This window comes from Oscarella lobularis, chromosome 8 (assembly GCF_947507565.1).
Source record: "Oscarella lobularis chromosome 8, ooOscLobu1.1, whole genome shotgun sequence".
Lineage (NCBI taxonomy): Eukaryota > Metazoa > Porifera > Homoscleromorpha > Homosclerophorida > Oscarellidae > Oscarella > Oscarella lobularis.
This window is the reverse complement of record NC_089182.1, coordinates 3,294,739-3,313,940: the sequence shown is the minus strand read 5'-3', so window position 1 is coordinate 3,313,940 and position 19,202 is coordinate 3,294,739. Positions and strand designations below refer to the sequence as shown.

At 46.5% G+C, this 19,202-nt stretch overlaps 1 protein-coding gene across 2 annotated transcripts; it reads left to right on the top strand.

Moving 5' to 3' along the window:
* The first annotated feature begins 12 nt into the window (after nt 1–12).
* LOC136189929 (transformation/transcription domain-associated protein-like) lies at nt 13–17,265 on the top strand. Of its 2 annotated transcripts, XM_065977980.1 has the most exons (98): nt 13–222; nt 283–332; nt 381–456; nt 511–545; nt 607–678; nt 736–768; nt 819–902; nt 964–1,020; nt 1,072–1,155; nt 1,207–1,284; nt 1,335–1,423; nt 1,476–1,569; nt 1,620–1,688; nt 1,746–1,815; nt 1,866–1,944; nt 1,998–2,145; nt 2,197–2,250; nt 2,301–2,392; nt 2,440–2,488; nt 2,536–2,779; nt 2,829–2,888; nt 2,945–3,072; nt 3,124–3,177; nt 3,417–3,552; nt 3,601–3,695; nt 3,748–4,080; nt 4,138–4,338; nt 4,389–4,478; nt 4,524–4,675; nt 4,732–5,266; nt 5,319–5,495; nt 5,539–5,688; nt 5,737–5,823; nt 5,871–6,032; nt 6,082–6,138; nt 6,189–6,293; nt 6,352–6,489; nt 6,541–6,666; nt 6,721–6,834; nt 6,880–6,975; nt 7,028–7,098; nt 7,150–7,204; nt 7,258–7,311; nt 7,362–7,429; nt 7,487–7,598; nt 7,652–7,741; nt 7,795–7,857; nt 7,912–8,013; nt 8,073–8,161; nt 8,210–8,279; nt 8,334–8,417; nt 8,475–8,582; nt 8,633–8,706; nt 8,753–8,852; nt 8,907–8,996; nt 9,050–9,100; nt 9,158–9,223; nt 9,272–9,376; nt 9,426–9,528; nt 9,582–9,634; nt 9,686–9,778; nt 9,831–9,908; nt 9,953–10,013; nt 10,065–10,158; nt 10,214–10,309; nt 10,363–10,445; nt 10,496–10,614; nt 10,663–10,719; nt 10,768–11,307; nt 11,363–11,464; nt 11,514–11,633; nt 11,681–12,010; nt 12,071–12,153; nt 12,212–12,287; nt 12,336–12,504; nt 12,561–12,715; nt 12,761–13,203; nt 13,261–13,372; nt 13,650–13,750; nt 13,803–13,913; nt 13,973–14,096; nt 14,149–14,213; nt 14,268–14,355; nt 14,408–14,468; nt 14,516–14,767; nt 14,817–14,950; nt 15,003–15,102; nt 15,162–15,459; nt 15,517–15,610; nt 15,665–15,772; nt 15,825–15,936; nt 15,998–16,110; nt 16,168–16,290; nt 16,341–16,433; nt 16,481–16,622; nt 16,677–16,873; nt 16,931–17,030; nt 17,087–17,265. In XM_065977980.1, exons 1-98 carry the CDS (start codon nt 108–110, stop codon nt 17,194–17,196), a joined length of 11,613 nt encoding a protein of 3,870 aa, XP_065834052.1. In that variant the 5' UTR covers nt 13–107; the 3' UTR covers nt 17,197–17,265. The 2 variants fall into 2 exon arrangements, with proteins under 2 accessions (XP_065834052.1, XP_065834051.1); XM_065977979.1 differs by having other exon boundaries at nt 9,953–10,158.
* The last annotated feature ends 1,937 nt before the right edge of the window (nt 17,266–19,202 follow it).

Below are 19,202 nucleotides of genomic sequence, written 5' to 3'. Positions count from 1 at the left end.
CGGGCATTTCCTACGCGCAGGCGCAGTCGTCGACCTTCTTTTCTCGGCGTTCTCGTTCGATCGATCGCTTGATCGATCGATCGGAGCAGTCGGATTTGTTGTGGTCGATGGCAGCGCGACGAGCATCGGACGGTGGCGGCAGCATCGGCTCAGGCGGCCAACACGCCGTCCTCGCGTCGAAATTTCGCAACTACATCGTTATCATATCGGAGCCGGGCCACGGTAAGATGCAGGATTACGTTAAAAAAGACGCTGCGCGTAAAACGAGACCTCTTTGTTTAGAAGTGGAGGCGAAAATTCGCGCCGCGCAAGAACTAAGCGAGAATTTCGACGTAATAGCCCACGATTCGATTCGAAATCGAAGTCTATTTCCTTTGCAGAACATTGTCACGTCGCCGCAACACGCTACGTTTCTCGAACAAGCGGTACCGAGATTTCTCGCCTTTTTGCGCGAGGGTGCGCCACGCCCCCATCCAGGTGCCTAGTTTGGGGTCTAAGTTTTCTCTCTAGGGGAGCCTAGCTTTATCGTCGAGAGTCTAAATCATGTGAGCTTGTCTTTTGGCTTCGAGATCGTTTCCAAGGGGACCCCTTTTTTTGACGTCATAGCAAATTCGAAAATTGCTTTTGGAAATTATTCATCGCATTCCCGTCAGCGATTTGCTAAAGCCTTACGCCAAAGTTCGTTATTTCAATCCAAATACGGGGCTTTTTGTGTGACGCATAATTTATGATTAGGGGATTTTGAATGTGATGTTTCGTCTTCTTGAAGTAAGGTACTCTTTGTGGATCGGCGAGTTCTAAAGGTTTTCTTTGTGTAGACGGAAAATGAAGAGAATGTCCTTGTTTGTCTCAAAATCATCATTGAACTTCACAAGCAATTACGACCGCCATTTCAGATAGAGGCCAGTTATATTCTATTTTTAAAATGTGGCACTTTTTTTTCTATGTGTGGTCTTTTTACAGGTTCGCCAATTTCTTCAATTCGTTCAGACAATCTATCGCGACCTGAGCACGGCAATGGTTAGACTTCAACAAGAATAAATCTGAATTTAGACAGACTTTCCTATATAGCAAGCGCAGCTGGAAGGAGGCCCTGTCAAAGTGGAGCCTGGGGCCGTTGTAATTGGCCAATGCCCAGTAGAAGTAGAACAGGGGGTCCGTCACTCATAGAAATCCGAGAAAAAGATCCCAACTCTGTTTCTCTAGAAACACGGAATTCCAAAAGGCACAAATTCTCTCAAAGTTCTAGCAGAATTACCCATCATCGTGGTGTTGATGTATCAGGTATAAAACTATATATTTAATAGTATTGCAGCTAAGTTGAACCATCTCAGTTGTACAAGCAACAAGTTCACGCTACCGTAGCCGAATTTATTCCTCTAATAATCAACATAATAGTCCTCGGTCCAAACACAACTGCCCAGTGAGCTTAGAGTCACACAAAATATCAAAAACTGATCTCAATTTGAACCCAGGTTGAGTTCAGTCAGCAAAGAAACGTACATTGACTTCGTGGGAGCTCAAATAAAGACTCTATCCTTCTTAGCATACGTGATAAAAATTTATCAGGTGACCTAGTAGTAAAAATCAAAGAATTTAGCTAGGGAAAACTCTCGTAGGACGTAGTGAAGGTTTACGCTCCAAGCATGGTGCAAGGCATGCTATCTTTACTCAAAAACTGCCCACCAGTAAGTAACCAGTCATTTTTCTAAGAGATCCAAGAGCAAAGCGGTGATTTTCTTTAGGAAGTAGCTTATTTACGAAAGGAGCTACTGATTGCGGCGCGTCACATTCTTCCAACCGATTTTCGAAACCGTTAGTCAAGCGGGGCCCTCTGTTCACGCATTTACTCCTCGTAATCTTAGAATTCGTACCGCAAATTGATAAACTCCTCGACGAAGATACTCTCATTGGCACCGGTTGGACGACACGCGAATCGCTTAGGTCTTTCCTCTCCCTACCCCTTATTACACCGGTTTCCACTCTTCTCCCTTTAGGCCATTGGCTTATAGTACCCTTGCCGATCTCGTGCACCACGTACGTGGACATTTATCGCTCCAGCAGCTCGCTCTCGCCGTGGACATGTTCGCAAAGAACGTCAACGACGAGACGCTGCCTGTCAGCATACAAACAATGTCGTGCAAAGTCGGTCTCTAGTTTTACGGTGCGAAATGCCTCCCAACTATATTTGATTAGTTGCTTTTGAATTTGGTCGAGTGCATTCGCCAGAAAAGCGACCCTGACGGAAACGTATGACACTTTCCTGACTATATTTTCTTACTGGAAGATTTCCTTTTTAGGGTAGAGACATTCTGATACAGATGCTTGAGGTGTTTGTGCAGAAGTTCCAGACAATAGCCAAATACCAAATACCCGCAATATTTTCAAAATGGTAAATCATTAGAATAAATAAAAAGGACTTCAATACTTCTTATATAGCGTGAGACAAAATCCAGACGGATCAATTCCGGAATCCGAGCCCCCAAAGGTAAAATATTTAAAATTTTAATTATCTCACGTTGACGCTTTCAATAGACTCCCGCTACAATGTTAGCTACAACGCCGGGCTTACCGGCACCGAGTCTACTCACCCCAACAGCTTCCGGCTTGCGTTTACCCGGACAAACTCTTCCAGGAAACGCTGGAAACGCCGTCTCCGCCTCTTTGTTTCCCGGTGGGAATGTTCTGAGTGCATCTGACTGTCGAATCCTCGTGAAAACTCTCGTTTGCGGCGTGAAGACGATCACGTGGGGCGCGGGCTCATGCAAGGCACCAGGAGGCAAAAACGACGTCAAATCAACCCGTATTAGTTATTAATTTTACTTTAGTTCTCCAGAAAACGTTCTTTCCGAGAGAAACGCCCGTCTTTGTTCGCCTATTGAAATACAGTAAGTGTTTATCACTTCCGATTATTGATTAATTGAAAATGGGGTTTTTTTCTCAGCTCTTCTCTGTTTGGATATTTATCAAGTGATGACGGCACCCAACGGATCGTTCTACTTGAGACCGGCGACGTGTCAGACCGTCAAGATGAGAGAAGAAAAGGAAATTCTGGAACACTTCGCCGGAGTGGTAAAAAAGTCTCAAACTCAATACCAAATTTTTCAAAAAATACAATTTCAGTTCACAATGATGAATTTGACGACTTTCAAAGAAGTTTTCGGCCGAATGATTGAGGTACGCAATTAGGAATCGTCGTTCTAGCAACGTGCTTGCTCACAGGGCTGTAGCTCTTCCCCCCATGGGTTTCTGCCCCTTTCTGTACAGCACAACATTAATTTCTCTTCTGTAAAAACTGCTGCGGGTTCAGTTGAGTAGCCCAGCAGCAACCTGACGGTCGAGACACGAATTTCCTATGCATACATCGCTTAGAATTAGAGTACTATCATCTACACGTGTTTCTTTGGGGTCTCTAGTATCTGGTGGAACGGATTCACAATAACTACGCCCTGCAAATCATCCCCAACACGTTTCTGGCGAATCCGAACACTTCGGCGACATTTGCCACTGTCATGATACATTTTCTGCTCGAGAAAATGGAGGAAATGGGAGGTGAGTCGCGAGAAAAATAGTTTTCAGGCTTAGAACGCTTTTTTTCAGTCGATATTGAACGATCGAATCTCTACCTGAAGTTATTCAAACTCGTCTTTGGTTCAGTATCCTTGTTCGCTCAGGAAAACGAGCAAATGCTTAAGGTAGTACGAGAACGCGCACTGTTTTCTCTCCCCAAACGTTTCCCCCTAATAGCCCCACTTGCATGAAATCGTTACGCGCTCAATGGACCTAGCAAAATCGGCGAAAGAACCCTACAACTACTTCCTACTTCTTCGCGCTCTATTCCGCTCGATTGGCGGCGGAAGTCACGATCTTCTCTACCAAGAATTCCTCCCCCTTTTACCGAACCTTCTCCGCGGACTCAATCGACTCCAAAGCAGTCTTCACCGCCAACAAATGAAGGATCTATTCGTTGAACTGTGTCTCACCGTTCCAGTTCGTCTCAGCTCTTTGCTTCCCTACTTGCCCATGCTCATGGATCCTCTCGTGTCGGCGCTAAACGGATCGCAGCCGCTTATCAGCCAGGCACGACCACTAAGGAACCGTTTTGTCGACTCCTCGTTTATTTTTTCTCTATTTTAGGGATTGAGGACGTTGGAATTGTGCGTCGATAATTTGCAGCCGGATTTTTTGTACGATCACATACAGCCGGTGCGCGCGGAATTAATGCAGGCGCTCTGGCGCCAGTTGCGAAGCCCCTCGGACACAATAGCCCAGGTCGCCTTTCGCGTGCTCGGAAAATTCGGCGGCGGCAACCGGAAAATGCTCTGCGAGCCGCAAGAAGTGAGAAACACCAAAAATAAAAAAACACGTCCTACTGATTTTTTTCCTAGTTAAAATATAGCGATGATAACGGCTCTGGTCCGGGCGTAGGTCTCTATTTTCCCGAGAGCTCGAATCCCATTATCTTCCCCATAGCATCGGTATAAAAATTCGATTAAATTTATACATGTACTAATACTGTTTAGGTCGTTGAAAATGCCGTCAGCGTTCTTCGTCTTCCAAACGTCGGCTTACACACTCGCCAGCAAGCGTGGTGCGTCGTCAAATCCTACATCATTTCCTCCATGGACTTGACAGACAGCGAAGAAGATCTCCACGCTTGTCTCCTTCATTTCAAGTAACCCCAAACCCTCATACACCTCCTCTTATTATTATTTTTTTTTTTCGATCCAGCGTTCCCAGCGAGTTCTCCTCATCAACGTCAAAACCAATCACTCCATCGCGCCGTCTTTTCAAACGCGCCCTCGAAGGAATGCTCATAGCGTCAACAATCAAAGAACTCCAACCCGAAACGTCGCCATTCGTCCTCGGCACCGTACGCCACATCGCCTTCATCGCCGTCATCCAAGAAAACGAGCCAAGCAGCGGCGCACGACTAAACAGCGACGTTCTAATGGAAGCAATCGCAACCGTGATGTCATCAGACGACAAAGACTTAGCCGGCGTCGGTGTCGACGCCCTAAACGGGCTCCTCGACGCCGTAACGGCGGTTGTGCGATCGCGAGACGTCGCCGCTCGATTGCCGCTTGTTGGAACGCTGTGCGAGAAATTGTGCGGGTGTTGTTACGAGAGAGCGTGGTATAGCAAAGCGGGCGGCTGTCAGGCGATTATGTGGATGATGGAGAAGTTGCCGCTTGTCTGGTTGCTCGATCGGCAGATCGTATTCGTTTCCGCGCTGCTTTTTGTGATGATGGATCTCAGTGGAGAGGTACGATACGAAAGCGTTTAAATACTTTTCATTTTTTTCTATCTTTTTTTAGGTTTCTTCTGGGACTGTTGATATGGCGAGGCAATTGCTCGAGGATTTGCTACGAAAGTGCAATCCTCCGATTGAGAATGATGAGGAGACGAAGTCGGTTCAGCTGCTCGCGTTTGGGCAAGTGACGCAGCGTTTGGTGAAGGAAATGGTCGCGCAGAATAAGATCGTCAGAAAAGAGGTACAATGCAGAAAAAAGTATCATTTCCTAACTCTCGTTTTAGGCCTATCATTTGCTGTCTGTCCTGTCTGAAGTGACTGGAAAATCGGTCCCGGAAATAATGCAGCCTCACAAGAGCATCCTCGCAGATATGATTCCGCCTAAGAAGCATTTTCTAAGGCATCAACCCGTCAACACCCAGTTGGGTCTGATGGTAGGCATTAATACTATTAACTAGTATTTCTTTTGAGATTTTAATCAGGACGGTTTCACCTTTTGCACGACGTTGAAACCGCGTCTTTTTTCTCTTGATCTATCTATCAAGGAACACCAGATTTTCTACCAAGAGGTTAGTCAACGTTTATTGTAATTCAGAGCTCTCCTTATTTTCCCCAGTTGCTCTTTATTTGCGAGTCGTCCGACACTCAACTCCAAGCGTTGCCGTGCTACAAAAATGTCGTTTCGCTTACTCCGTTGAGAAAGAGCGGCTTGGCGGCGCTCGCCGCCTGCAATTACATATCGGACTGCAGAAAGAAAATCTTCAAAGTTCTATACGAGGTACCAAAAAATTCTGAAAATTCTTCTCCATTGAATTATATTTTTTAAGGCGTTGTACTCGAATACTAGCGAAGTTGCTTTGGCCGCCGAAGAATCCATGAAAAGGGTAAAGCGATTTATCTGCGAAAATTCTCCTTTTTTAATTTCTTCTACCAGTTTATCGACGGTCAAACGATCGATCCGGAACTCGTTCACGAAAGCATCAAACGCGAGTTGCAGAATCTCGCCAGTTCGGCGAATCTCACTCCAGAATTCATGGAGGTCAAAAAAAAAGAAATTTTTTTCGACGAGCGTCATAACCGTGTCTCTTTCCACGCAGAAATTGAATCGCTTCACCGGCTTATTTTCCTACTGTTTCAAGGAGACTCTGTGCGACACGTTGCTAAGCCATTTGAAGAAGTGGATGGAAGCTGTGATCATTAACGCGACGTCTATGGGACCGCGGCGAAACGGAGAGGTAGAGTCGCGACTTTACGTATCAGCCTCTGACTCGCCCTTTTTTTCTCAGTCTCGCGAGGTTCGCATCTGCACCGCGATTATTCACACACTTCATCTCATTCCGGTGGCGTCCTTCAAACTTTTCGAACCCGTTTTAGCGGCTGTTTTAAGCGGAGAAAAGGCTCTGTCGTTCGAGGTAGACTTACGCTTGCTAGGTGGTCATAAACGCGCTCATTTCTCGCGTCTCAAGATGGGCAGTCCCTTCAGGGATCCCTTATTCAAAATGGCTCTACGCTATCCCGAACAGGCAGTCGATTACATTCTCGGTCGGCTGGCCGATCCGCCGACGAATCGACTATTCGCCGTGCGTTAAAATTTAGAAAATTTCAATTTTCAAAGATCTCTTTAGCATTGGTTGACGAAAGACAAAGCGGAGTCTCTTCGCTCCTACATCGAATTGAATCCGAAGAAACTGATACACTGCACGTTTAGAAGTCCAAATCAGGTATAAAATTGAACTACAAGCTTCTAGAAATTTTATAATCTTTATACTAAAGACGGGTGAAAGCGCTGCGGTGCATCAGGAGCGCGTTGCTGAGTTGATTTATCAGGGAATTTTGATTACAAGGCAAAGCACAATCGACGTCACTACTGTACAAATTAATAATTAAACTTTCAGCATTCTGGTGAAGCATAATGATCAGTGGCTCGCCAAGCCAGAGCAGCGAGATCTGGTACCAAAACCCCAATTCCTATAAAGTATTTCTTTTCTTATTTAGTCCTTTAGGTCAATTGCTTGTCGGCTGTGTGGAGATCGCCCGAATTTCAACAACGGACACTCGTAGTTTATAATAAATATTCTAAACTTTGTCACGGTGTATTTTTGGCTAGATGAATCAAGTCGTTCATCGATGGAAAGAGGCGAAACTTCTGGTCAAGTGTCTTCTATCGTACATCAAGTCAGTTTTGATTTTCCGCACTTTAACGTTCCGACGTTTTATTCGTTCGCCTTCCAGGTATCATCGCGAGGACGTAGAGCTTCTTTTCGAACTGTTGCGCGTATTCACGAAGCGCTACATGCCCTCCTTTCTCTTTTTCAAAGACTTTCTTGACCGCGAAGTCGCACTGGTGAGACGAGAGCCCTTTTTCTCGGTAGCTTATTGAGCAAACACCCTTTCCAGAAATATTCTCCTGAAGAGAGACGCTTCGTCTTCTACCAATTCGTAAAGTTTTTCGAAAACAAAGACTTCCCGGAGGAATTGAAAGCAAAAGTGGAGAAAAAGAAATAAGTGCGAACCGTTTTTTACGCTCTTTTGTATTCTAGGCATTGCAGCACGTCCTCATTCCCACGTTTACGGCATCATTTGCAAAAGGAGAGAAAGAAAAGGTTGGTAAATAGAAGCTCTTTCTAAATTCTCCCCCCCCCTATGTGAATCCGTAGCTTCTCGGCGGATCTCCCAATCCCGATCAGGATCGAGACGGCGACATTATCAGCGTTTTCATCGCGCGCGTCATCGACGCCGACAATCCTCTCGCCACGACGGTGAGTCGAAATAAAAATCGTCTCGTTCTCACAACCAAAACGACGCTAATTCCTCTAAGGATGCGTTGAGGATACTTCTGCTGCAGTTTTCGGCTCTTTTAGTTGAGAAGGCGCCCGAGTACATACACGATCCCGCGAATAAACTCCAGTACGTATACGCCAGGGCTACGTAGTTTTTCTCTACGCGTTTCTATAGAAAACAGGGATCTCGATTGCGTCGTTTGACCGCGTACGCTTGGCCCTGCTTGTTGCCAAGACAATGCGAAGTGAGTTGCCGCTCTAGACGCGTTATATCTGCGGCGAATTCCCCCCTATCTTAGGATCCAGCGGCGCGATATCACGGTCACTTGCTGCTTGCTCACATCATAGCCAAATTCGCAATACATAAGAAAATCGTACTGCAAGTAAGCTGGAATTTGCTAAGGAGAGGCTATAGAGTATTACCTCTTCGTCGTACTTAGGTATTTGTTAGTCTACTGAAGGCTCACGCCGTTGAGGCTAGAGGAGTCATCCGGCAAGCGCTAGAAGTGCTTACGCCGGCAATACAAGCGAGAATGGACGATGGAAACGTAAGCAGAATGCATCAGCAATCTCCTTGACACTCAATTTATTTATATAGACTGTTCTGATGCATTGGACGAAGAAGATTATCGTCGAAGAAGGTCACACTGTGGCTCAGCTAGTTCACATCTTGTAAGGATTACTCCGTGATTTTTTATTTAATTGATTTTGTTTGTAGGCAACTTCTCGTGCGTCACTACAAAGTCTACTATCCGGTCAGAGGCTATCTCATTCAGTACATGATCAGTTCAATGCAAAAGCTCGGCTATCCACCGACTGTAAATAAATAAAGTGTCTCATGTGCTTTTATGGGGTAACTTTGAATTTTTTAGGCGACAATTGAGCAACGGAGACTTGCAGTCGATTTGGCGGAAGTAATAATCAAATGGGAAATGCAGCGGATAAAAGAGCAGCAGATAGACGTGCGTCTCGGAGGTCTACAGCTTCAGTTACTTGCATTAATGTTGATTTTTAGGCTTCGGAAGGAGATAGAGCGAGCAGTCGAGATGGATCTCCCGCGACAACGGTCAGTGTAGCAAAAATAGACGCACGGTTTAAAATTTCACTTTATCTTTCGTCAAAGGCGGCTGGAATAAAGAGGTCCGGCGAAGAAATGGCGTCTGAAGCGAAAAGAGCCAAATTGGCTACCGTGAGTACATAAAATAAATAAATAAATAATTCTAAATTCGTTTTTCAGGCTGTTCACGGTCGCCCTTCAGGAAGCGGCATAGACTCGCGCTATTCCCTCGAAAAGAGTCATCTCGACGCCGTCGCCAATTTCCTCGTTCGAATCGCGTGTCAGGTTAGTTCCAAAAGTTCTATATACGAGAGAATTTCTTATGAAAACGCAGGTAAACGAACCGACTGCCCAATCGACGGGTAGCAGTCCCGGAGAACTTCTCTCGCGCCGTTGCCTGGCCTTGCTAAAGACAGCTCTGAAAGACGTTTGGCCAAGTAAACCCAAAGCCTTTAAAAATTTTCAGAGTTTTAGTTCTTTTCTAATACAGACGCAGACATGAAAGTCGCTTGGTTTGACAAACTCTTATGCACCGTCATAATGGTCAGTATACGTCATTCAATTTTTTTGTTTTTTTTCATCGATTTTTCTCAGCCTCCTACCGCGCAGCCAGAGCCCGTGCCGGCTGTAAATTACTCCAACGTTTGCACGGCACTCGAAGTCCTAACTTTTATCATGTCCGTTATGGTATAAATAAGTCGCGAAGAGACGCGTCTCCTCCTCCAATTTTCGTTTGTAGCCGCGACCAATCGTTCTCGCAACGTTGAAGCCACTTCAGCGGGGAATCAGCAGTTGCATGTCGAGTCAAAACACAAAAGTAGGCAAATTAGGGATTCAGGAAGCAATCGAACCGCTGTCTAGGTCATTCGAGCCATCAGCTCTCTTCTTACCAAGCTCGTGTCGATATTCCCGGCAGAATCTTGTGCAAAATATACTTCCCTTCGTATTCTTATTAATCAATCTTTTTCTACAGCGTCGTCCAGCGCCGCTTCGAAGTACGAAGAGCTGGATGGACTGTACGCGAGCATAAGCCGAGTAGTCTACGACGGACTTCACACGTACGAAAAGTAAGAGAGTAGTGGAACTAGTAGCAAAGCGTTTGGAACGAAAGAGGGAACCTAGATCGGCCGTATCGGGAAACGCCGTCACAATGGCACTATACGGAACTTTGATGATCCTAAAAGCGGTGTGCAGTCACAATCCGAGCTACATTGACAGGCAAGAGAATTTCCGGACTAACTGCGACGCCTGTCTTATTAAATCCTTTACAGATTCGCACCCGTTTTCGTCAAGGCTCTAATGAAAATGCAACGAGATCATTTGGCCGGAACCGATGAGGCGGCTTCGTCACCGGGTAAGTGGAGAACAATATCTAGAAGAAAACAAACAATTTTCTCCTTTTAGTCATGATCGATATGCTGATTCTTGGACTGGAAATACTAAAGACGAGGGTTATTACGCTCTCGCAGGAAATGCGAAAGAACTTCATCGCACTTCTGTCGAGTCTCATCGAAAAATCTCCGGTTAGTTCTCCGCTCCCATTTATCTATTTAAAACTACGCATTCCCTAGGATATCAAACTTCTCAAGGCCGTCACGAAAATCGTGGACGAATGGGTGAAGCAAAAGGTGAGGAGAAAAAAAAATGGGTGTTATTTTTATTGTCTATTTTTTTAGTCTCAGCTTCACGTTCAGCAAGCGCCCTCCCTTCGCGAAAAATCGGCTCTCCTTTTCCGAATGATGTCCTTCTACGAGAAACGCTTTCCAAACGAGCAAGAACTCAACGCTCAATTCTTGGAAATCGTGAATTTTGTCTATCGAGACGAGAGCCTCCAAGGCAGCGACTTGACGGGAAAACTCGAGCCGGCCTTTCTCGCCGGCCTGCGCTGCTCGCAACCGACCGTGCGAGCGAAGTTCTTCGAAATATTCAACACGAGCATCAAGCGGAAATTGTACGATCGTCTTCTCTACGTCGTTTGCTCGCAGAACTGGGAGTTCATGGGGAATCATTTTTGGATCAAGCAATGTATCGAGCTTCTCTTGGCTCTAGCAACGTGGGATCGTCCCATTGGCTCTTGCTACGGATTCGCTCAATTGCCCGCGATCACAGCCAAACCGGAAAAGAAAGAAACGAAGGAAATCGACTGGGAGCTCTACGGGAAACGATTAAAAGTCGATTCGACTGAGCGGGAGGACGGCAATAAGCGATTAAGCGAAGTAGGGAGAGAGAGAGAGCCGAGACTCTAGTATTTCTATAGAACCAATTCTTTAGTCTATGGAAATCGAATTGAAGAACGACGCCAGTTCGTCAAAAGCCCTCAAACTGATGATAACGGAGCATATAAAATATTTACAGGGTCTTCGAAGCATTCAGGTTAGCGTAAAGTATTCACATTTAACTTTGACTACGGAATACGTTGTAGACTTCTTCTCTGATGGCTGGTGTAATTCAGCTCTGTCACACTGACACTGACCTCGCCTATCGCGTGTGGATACACTTATTTCCTCGCCTTTGGGATCTGCTCAGCGAGGGACAAAAATTGGTACGGTCTACACGACACTTCTTCGTGATAACCGTATCCTTTTTTAGACCGTAAGCGGAGAAATAAGCCCGTTTCTTTGCAGCGGCAGTCACCTGACTCAAGTCGACTGCCATCCGAGCGCGGTGAAGGCGTTTCTCGAGAGCGTGTCGCGCTGCAAGCCGCACATCTCTCTGCGCCCGGCGATCTTGAAGTATCTCGGCAAAACGCACAACGCGTGGCATCGAACGACGCTCCTTCTCGAAGAGCATGCGCACGCGTGCGACTACTTGTCGCCGAAATTGCAAGCGCAGGCTCAGCAGCAGCATCGACTCCTGCGAACCGGCGCAATTGCCGAGCACCAGATCACCGACGAAGATCTTCTCGGAACGGCGCGACAGGCGAGGAGAAAAAACGATCGCGATGTCTTTTTTTTTCTACAGAACGCGTATATACTATAGGAGACTCTTGACAGCCTCTCTGAGCTCTATTCCTTGCTACGGGAAGAGGATACGTGGGCTGGGCTGTGGCATCAACGATGTCGGTAAGGAAAGAATTTCTCTTCCCAAGTTTTAGATCTAAATCTTTCCTTTTTTTTCTAGATTTTCCGAGACGAGTGCGGCTATTTTGAATGAGCAGCACGGACTCTTTGAACAGGCTCAGCTCGGATACGAAAAGGTTTCTTTAGACGAAATTCAATTTCACGGTATTTTATTTCTTTTTTAGGCGATGGGCGTTGCTAAGGAGGAATCGGCTCACGGGTCTTCACATCCTGCCGCCTTTCCCGAATATCGGCTATGGAGAGAACGATGGATTCGCTGCTGCAAAGAATTGGGACAATGGAACGTCTTGGTCGAATTCGGAAAGAGTCGAACGTCGCCAAATCCTCTTCTCGGTGAGCGAACACTAAAATAATAATATCGTTATTATATTTATGGTGAATTTTTCTAGTGCTGGAAACCGCTTGGAAAATTCCCGACTGGCCTGCTATGAAGGACGCTTTGAACCAAGTGGAAATGAGCAGTCCGGAAACGTTCGCTTATAAACTTCAAATCTTCCGTGGCTACATGGCAATTAGCCACCCCGACGACCAACACATGCCAACAGTAAGAAAAAGAAAATAACTAGATATCCTTCATTGGAATTTCTAGGTTCAAAAGGTCGTCGAAGCGTCGACCAATCAAGCGATCAAGCAATGGAAGCGTTTACCGGCGATCGTCGCTCACGTCCACGTTCCTCTTCTCCAAGCGGCTCAACAAGTGATGGAACTCCAGGAAGCGGGTCAAATGCACAACGTTCTCCTCCCGGCGAACATCGGCCGAGCGGCGAGCCTTCACGACGTGAAAGCGATTGTGAAGACGTGGCGCAATCGGCTTCCCAATCTCTGGGACGATCTTTCGCACTGGAGCGATATTTTTCTTTGGCGTCAGCATCATTATCAGACCGTCGTTTCGGCGTACGATCAAGCGGCGGCGACGCCGGAGACGAATCACGCCATGCTCGGCGTTCACGCGTCCGCGTGGGCGATTATACATCACGCGTACGTGGCGAGAAAACACGATCTATGCAACGTTTGTTTGGACAACTTGAGTCGGTGAGACATTGACTCGAAACGGGCGGGAAAAAAAACGCGAGGGTTTTTTGCACGTAGGATTCACACTATTCCCAGTGTGCCTATTGTGGATTGTTTTCAAAAGATTAAGCAGCAGGTGAAGTGTTATCTTCAGATTGCGTCTAGTGGCGGACGGCAGGATTTGCAAGAGGTATAAAATGGGGTGTTTTTTTTTTCTATTTTGGGGCCCGTTGATGTGAAATTGCCGAGGGAGGTGTCGGTCGGATATCGGTCACGTTGCCTTGACTTTTTCTATCTGTTTCTCCTTCTCTCTTGTTCTCTTCTTCTTTTCCTCTGTCAACTGGCCTTTATCTGATATTGGTTGCGAGCCAATGACTTATGATTATGAGATCTGAGGGCTTTTGTTTGTTTATTCCTCTCCCTAGTTCGTTGTACCAGATGTTCTTTCAAAACTCTCTTTTTCTCAGGGCCTCGATTTAATTGAATCGACCAATCTCAAGTTCTTCACTAAGGAAATGACGGCTGAAGTGTTCACGCAAAAGGGAACGTTCTTAGCGCAGATGGGACGGTGAGAAGGAGACAGTTCCCCTATATTCCAAGTCATCCAAGTCTTAAAAAAGATCCGATGAGGCAAACAAATGCTTTTCATCCGCCGTTCAACTGAACGACAACCTATCCGAAGCCTGGGGCCAATGGGGAGACTATCTAGATCAAATTTTTACGAAAGACAGGTAGAGAAAACCCACGGCACGGGAGGGAGTCATTTCGTTCTTACGCGGCTCATTTATAGGAAAAAAGACGTCGGCGCTTCGGCGCTTACCTGCTATCTCCACGCCTGCCGTCAAAACGACGAAGTGAAAACGAGAAAGTACTTGTCGCGTGTCATCTGGTTGCTCGCTTTCGACGACGAGTCGGTACGTTTGAGTATTCGTCTTCTCGCCTTCGTCGCGAGCGTAGTTCGTTCAGAAATCTCTCGCCGAGGTAGTGGACAAATACGCGACGACTGTGCCTCCCAATCTCTGGCTTCCATGGTAAGCATTTAGCCAAACTATAGCAGAAACCAACGTGGATCTTTTTCTTTTTAGGATTCCCCAGCTATTGACGTGTCTTGTTCGCAAGGAAGGAAAACAAATGCTTAATCTTCTCTTCACAATCGGGAGAGTCTTTCCTCAGGTGAGAGTGAGAGCTAACCATGTCGTTCCAGAAGACGTAAACTCGCTCCTAGGCCGTCTACTTTCCCATTCGCACCCTCTATCTGACTCTGAAAATCGAGCACAGCGAGAAATGTACGTCTCATGATCTTGCGCGTTGTTCCATTATTTTTTTCTCGCAGTTAAGAGCGAATTGAGCGGAAGCCAGCCGTTGACAAGCACGTCGCCGTCTTTTGGACTGTTAGGCAGTTCATCGACTTTCGATCTAGGCGAAGATTCGAAAGAAGGAGGCGGAGGAGCGGAAGCAATGGAAGTCGAAGAATCGAATTCCGATAAAAAAGACGAGAAAGGGGGGGACCAAGACGAGGAAAAGGAGTCGTCATCGTCGTCGACGTCGTCGTCTCAAGCGCCGAAATTTTCCTTCGACTCCTCAGGTACGCATAGGCAACGAAACTTCATCTATTATCCTTTGTGATTTTGAAGGAGTCGCAGCGCCTTCCGAGACGCCAGGTCCGCTAAAAGCGACGGCGGCGATGTGGAGATGCAGTCGCATTATGCATCTCTTACGCGAACTTCATCCCACTCTTCTGTCGGCTTTGGAAGCGATAGTCGATCAGGTACACGTTCATCTCATACTTTTAAAATTTTCTATCCTTTCCTTTCTCCTAGATGATATGGTTTCGCGAAAATTGGTGCGAAGAAGTGCTTCGACAGTTGAAGCACACTCTAGCGCGATGCCAAACCCTTGCGTTTGAAAACAGCAACAACGGTATACAACCACTCATTAAATTATTATTACATTTCCCACGTCTTTCTCTCCTTATAAAGTTTCCGATGCTCAGACGACTCCTCAACTGCAGAATTTTCTTCGCAAGCTCATCAGCACGTTCGGTCTCGGCTTCGAATCGTCTTCGAGCATCAGTTCGACGCTTTCGTCCGCCGCTTCTGAGTCGTTGACGAAGCGCCGATTGGCGACGTCGCAAGATCCGCTCTTTCAAAAGCTCAAAGCGAAGTTTTCGCACGATTTCGACTTCAGTTCGCCCAACTCCGCGCGACTGCACAATCTCATCGGAAAGCTGAAGAAATGGATCAAGATCTTAGAAGGAGAAATAGCGCTTTTACCCAAGTAAGCGTCCTCGAAATTTCGTCATAGAAAAAAACGTAATTTCTTGATTAATTCTAGATCGTTTTTGCTGGAAGAAAAGTGCCGTTTTCTAAGCAATTTCTCCCTATCTAATACGGAAGTAGAATTACCCGGCGAATTCCTTTCACCGAAGGTAGAATCGAGGGTTCGCATTGTGCCTAATTCACCGATACCTTGTCCGGTTCAGCCGACGTCGTATTGCATTAAAATCGCTCGTTTTATGCCGCGAGTAGAAATCGTTAAAAAGTGCGGCATCTCGGCGCGTCGATTATTTATTCTCGGCCACAATGGCAAGGTAGGAAAAATAGCCGAGCTTCTAGAGTATTCACGGTATCTTTTCCTTCAAGGTCTATCCCTATTTGGTGACCAACGACGCTTGCTTGACCGACTCCAGACGAGAGGAGCGCGTACTTCAGCTATGCAGAGCAATGAATATCTACTTTTCCAAGCGAAAGGAATTTATTCGCGTCCTTGTTCAAATTTTTCGCGACGATGACGTTTTCTCTTCGTGTTTAGGAATCGTGCAAGAGAAATTTGGTGTTCTACGTCCCCAAAGTCGTCGCCGTTTCGCCGCAAATGCGACTCGTCGAAGACAATCCGTCGAGCATTTGCCTCCTGGACGTATATAAACAGGTAAAGTGGTAAAAAATGCACACTAGAGATGAAACAACGATGACGTCTTTTTCTTAGTACTGTAAGCAGCACGATTTGGAACCGGACGCTCCAGTGACGCGGTTCTACGAACGCCTTGCCGCCGCTCAGGCTCGCGGGGGGCAAGTGTCGCAAGCCGTATTGCGCGATACGTTCAAAGAGGTGCATTACAACCGAAAATCACTACGTCATCTATCCATGTTTCACCGTAGGTTCAATCGAATATGATACCGAGTACTGTTCTCAAAAACTGGGCCGTTTCCACGTATCAGGACGCGACTTACTACTGGGCTTTCCGGAAACAGGTAGAGTATTGGTATCCGCGTAATAGTTTCATAAACGAGTCGTTAAGTTTACCCTGCAAATTGCTCTGGGGGCTTTTCTCGAGTACGGAATGCACTTGACCCGATTGGGACCCGAAATGCTCTACGTGGCGAGAGATACGGGTCAGGTAGCATTCAGTTATTATCGATTTGACGTGAACGACACAACAGGTACTGATTGCGTCTTCCCTGTTGGTTCCCCACTCGCTAGCGTAACGGTTTTAGGAGAACTCGATGCGAATCGCGCCGTTTCTTTCCGACTCACGCCGAATATGGTGGAATTAGCGAGTCGGATTGGCGTCGTTGGCCCGTTCACTTCGGCCGTGATTGCGGCGTCTCGCTGCGCCGTTCAGCCGCAGTTCAGCTTGAGTGGCATTGTGAAAACTATTCTTTGCGATGAGGTCATTGCTTGGCACAAGAGAGTACGTATCTACCTGTGTAAAACGATGGGTTATATTAGTTGTCCTATTAAAAAATAGCAAAGTGAAGAAAGCGGTCAGACGAAGCCTGAACTTGACAGCGATACTCTTATCAAGATGGTGAATCAGGCTTCTTCTGCGATTATGAGTAGATTGCAAGGTAGGACAGTGATAAAATGACGAGGGAGGCATGCCAATTTTATTCTAATCAACTAGGATTTGCTCAATTCGAAGGGGGCGAAAGTAAAGTGAATAAGCACGTGGCTGCAGCGAGCCACGTGGACAATCTATGTAGAATGGATCCTGCTTGGCATCCTTGGTTGTAAGTAGCTACGGAGACAAAAATTTGTGTTGTCAATTTTTTGCGTAAAGCCTAACTAAATGATCGTCTAGCACACGTGCGCTAAATGACTTCGTCTCGAACCATCGCGTGTGGAGCTGCAGCCCTCCTCCTAGCCGTCTTTCAAATCTTCCTCGTCTTCAGATCCCTATCGAATGCGCGCAGAAAGTACGAAGACGTACCGTGGCTCCGCGACGAAATACGCGCCTCAATACAATCCGAAAGACCGAAACAACAAACTCAGGCAAAGCAGTGCCCGGAGCACTTCGTTCCACCGTCAGTCGGAGTCAACGACTCGACACTGCCCCCGGCGTGCACCGAAGACGCATCGCACGTCGCTTCGGCGGCGTTCTGCGAATCGTCTCCGTCTCCGTACCTCTTCATCGTCGTCCTTTCGGCGCCGAGCAACTTCGATCGACGTCACGCTCAGCGCAGCCTTCTCTTTCGCTCGCGCGCGCGTATGACGCCCGATTTCGTGCAGAATAATCGCTGGTCGTACGCTTTTCTCGTCGGGAAACCGACGAAGGGCGCCCCCGCACACCTTCAACGTCAAATCGACGCCGAATCGTGTCGCTACAAGGACATCCTTCAAGTCGACGTATTCGACGACTATTATAATTTAACTCGAAAGCGAATCGCCGCTTTCGAGTTCTTCCTTCGCAGTGACGTCAAATTCGAAATTTTGCTGAAAACCGACGACGATTGCTACGTCAACGTGCAGGCGACGCTCGAATGGCTTCGATCCGTGACGCCGTTCGCCTACGAAAAAGCCTCGCGTCGATTGGAAAAATTGGGTCGAAAATCTGCCGCTGCTGGAAAATATTTCTACGGCGGTGCCGGTCGCTTAGATGCGATCCCGGTTCGCTACGAAAAGAGTGCATACTATATATCAATGGATGATTATCCGCGACCCGTTTTTCCTCCTTTGATCAATGGGCCAGGATATTTCCTTTCGTATGATCTCATCAAAGCGATGATGGCTCTTGACGGCGATCAGATGCCGTCGTTTCGACTTGAGGATGTTCATACTGCGATAATGGTTAATCGGACGGGGCTTATGCCCGGGGAAATGGTGACGTTTACAAAACGCGTTGTTATTTTGAATAGTGCTATTAGGCCACAGACTCATCTGTGCATCGATGGAGATTATTCCATCATAGTTATGGGTATCATGGGCAAAAGCTATACAGTTTTTCCGTATCTTTTTAAAGCCTTTATTGAACGGTATACGTGCTAGGGAAATTTTTACACGTAGAGTAGGAAACAGGACTTGGATAAACGAGATTCTCCCAACCTTCACTGAGCTGATAAAGAAATGCCTATGCTCAAAATTAACTAGATGCACGCGTCTTAGACATGCATGTATTTCATTTACAGATTCTCCACGAACAATTACAATTGCACAGAATTCTTTATTTCATATACAGTACGGTAGTATTAAATAACAGGTTCATGCGCTGAACGAAGCAACGCTCTGCACAGAGCAAACAAACGGGGTTACACGAACTGACTCGTTGATAGAAACTGAACGTTTTTGCCTCCCGCTGATCAGCGATCCTGCGGTCCTCTAACGACGTTCCATCCGTAATTTTACACTCTAGCTCGCATTCAGGCGCGAAACCGAACTGCCCAAGTCGAAGATAAATCATTCTGTTTCCCAGATTGACGATTGCGCTACCGAATTGCAACGAGTAAATGAAATCTTTTATTTGAATAAAGAAAGTACAAGTAGCACAGCAGTTTTCTTCAAGAGGTTTTCGTCGGCGTCCTCGTCCAAACTTCCATGATGCCGTTGTTTCTTTTTTTCGAGCTAAACAAATCTAAAAAGCACAAAATAAGATACTGAAAATTCATTTTTCTACGTACCTTTTGATTTTGCGTCCGTATTAGCGCCACCCAGGCTACACCGCGGGGAGGTTCGGACGCGTCGTAGCCCAGGGAAGTCTTCGCAAAGCGATGACCCCCTTCCAAAAAGTTTCGGGCGAGTTGCGG

What these genes read in the sequence shown, in the direction of transcription:
- LOC136189929 (XM_065977979.1), top strand. Translation starts at nt 108, where the DNA reads ATGGCAGCGCGACGAGCATCGGACGGTGGCGGCAGCATCGGCTCAGGC. An exon ending in TCGCTTTCGACGACGAGTCG is followed by an intron (nt 14,097 to 14,148) that starts GTACGTTTGAGT and finishes TAGTTCGTTCAG; the next exon opens with AAATCTCTCGCCGAGGTAGT. An exon ending in TGCGCGATACGTTCAAAGAG is followed by an intron (nt 16,291 to 16,340) that starts GTGCATTACAAC and finishes GTTTCACCGTAG; the next exon opens with GTTCAATCGAATATGATACC.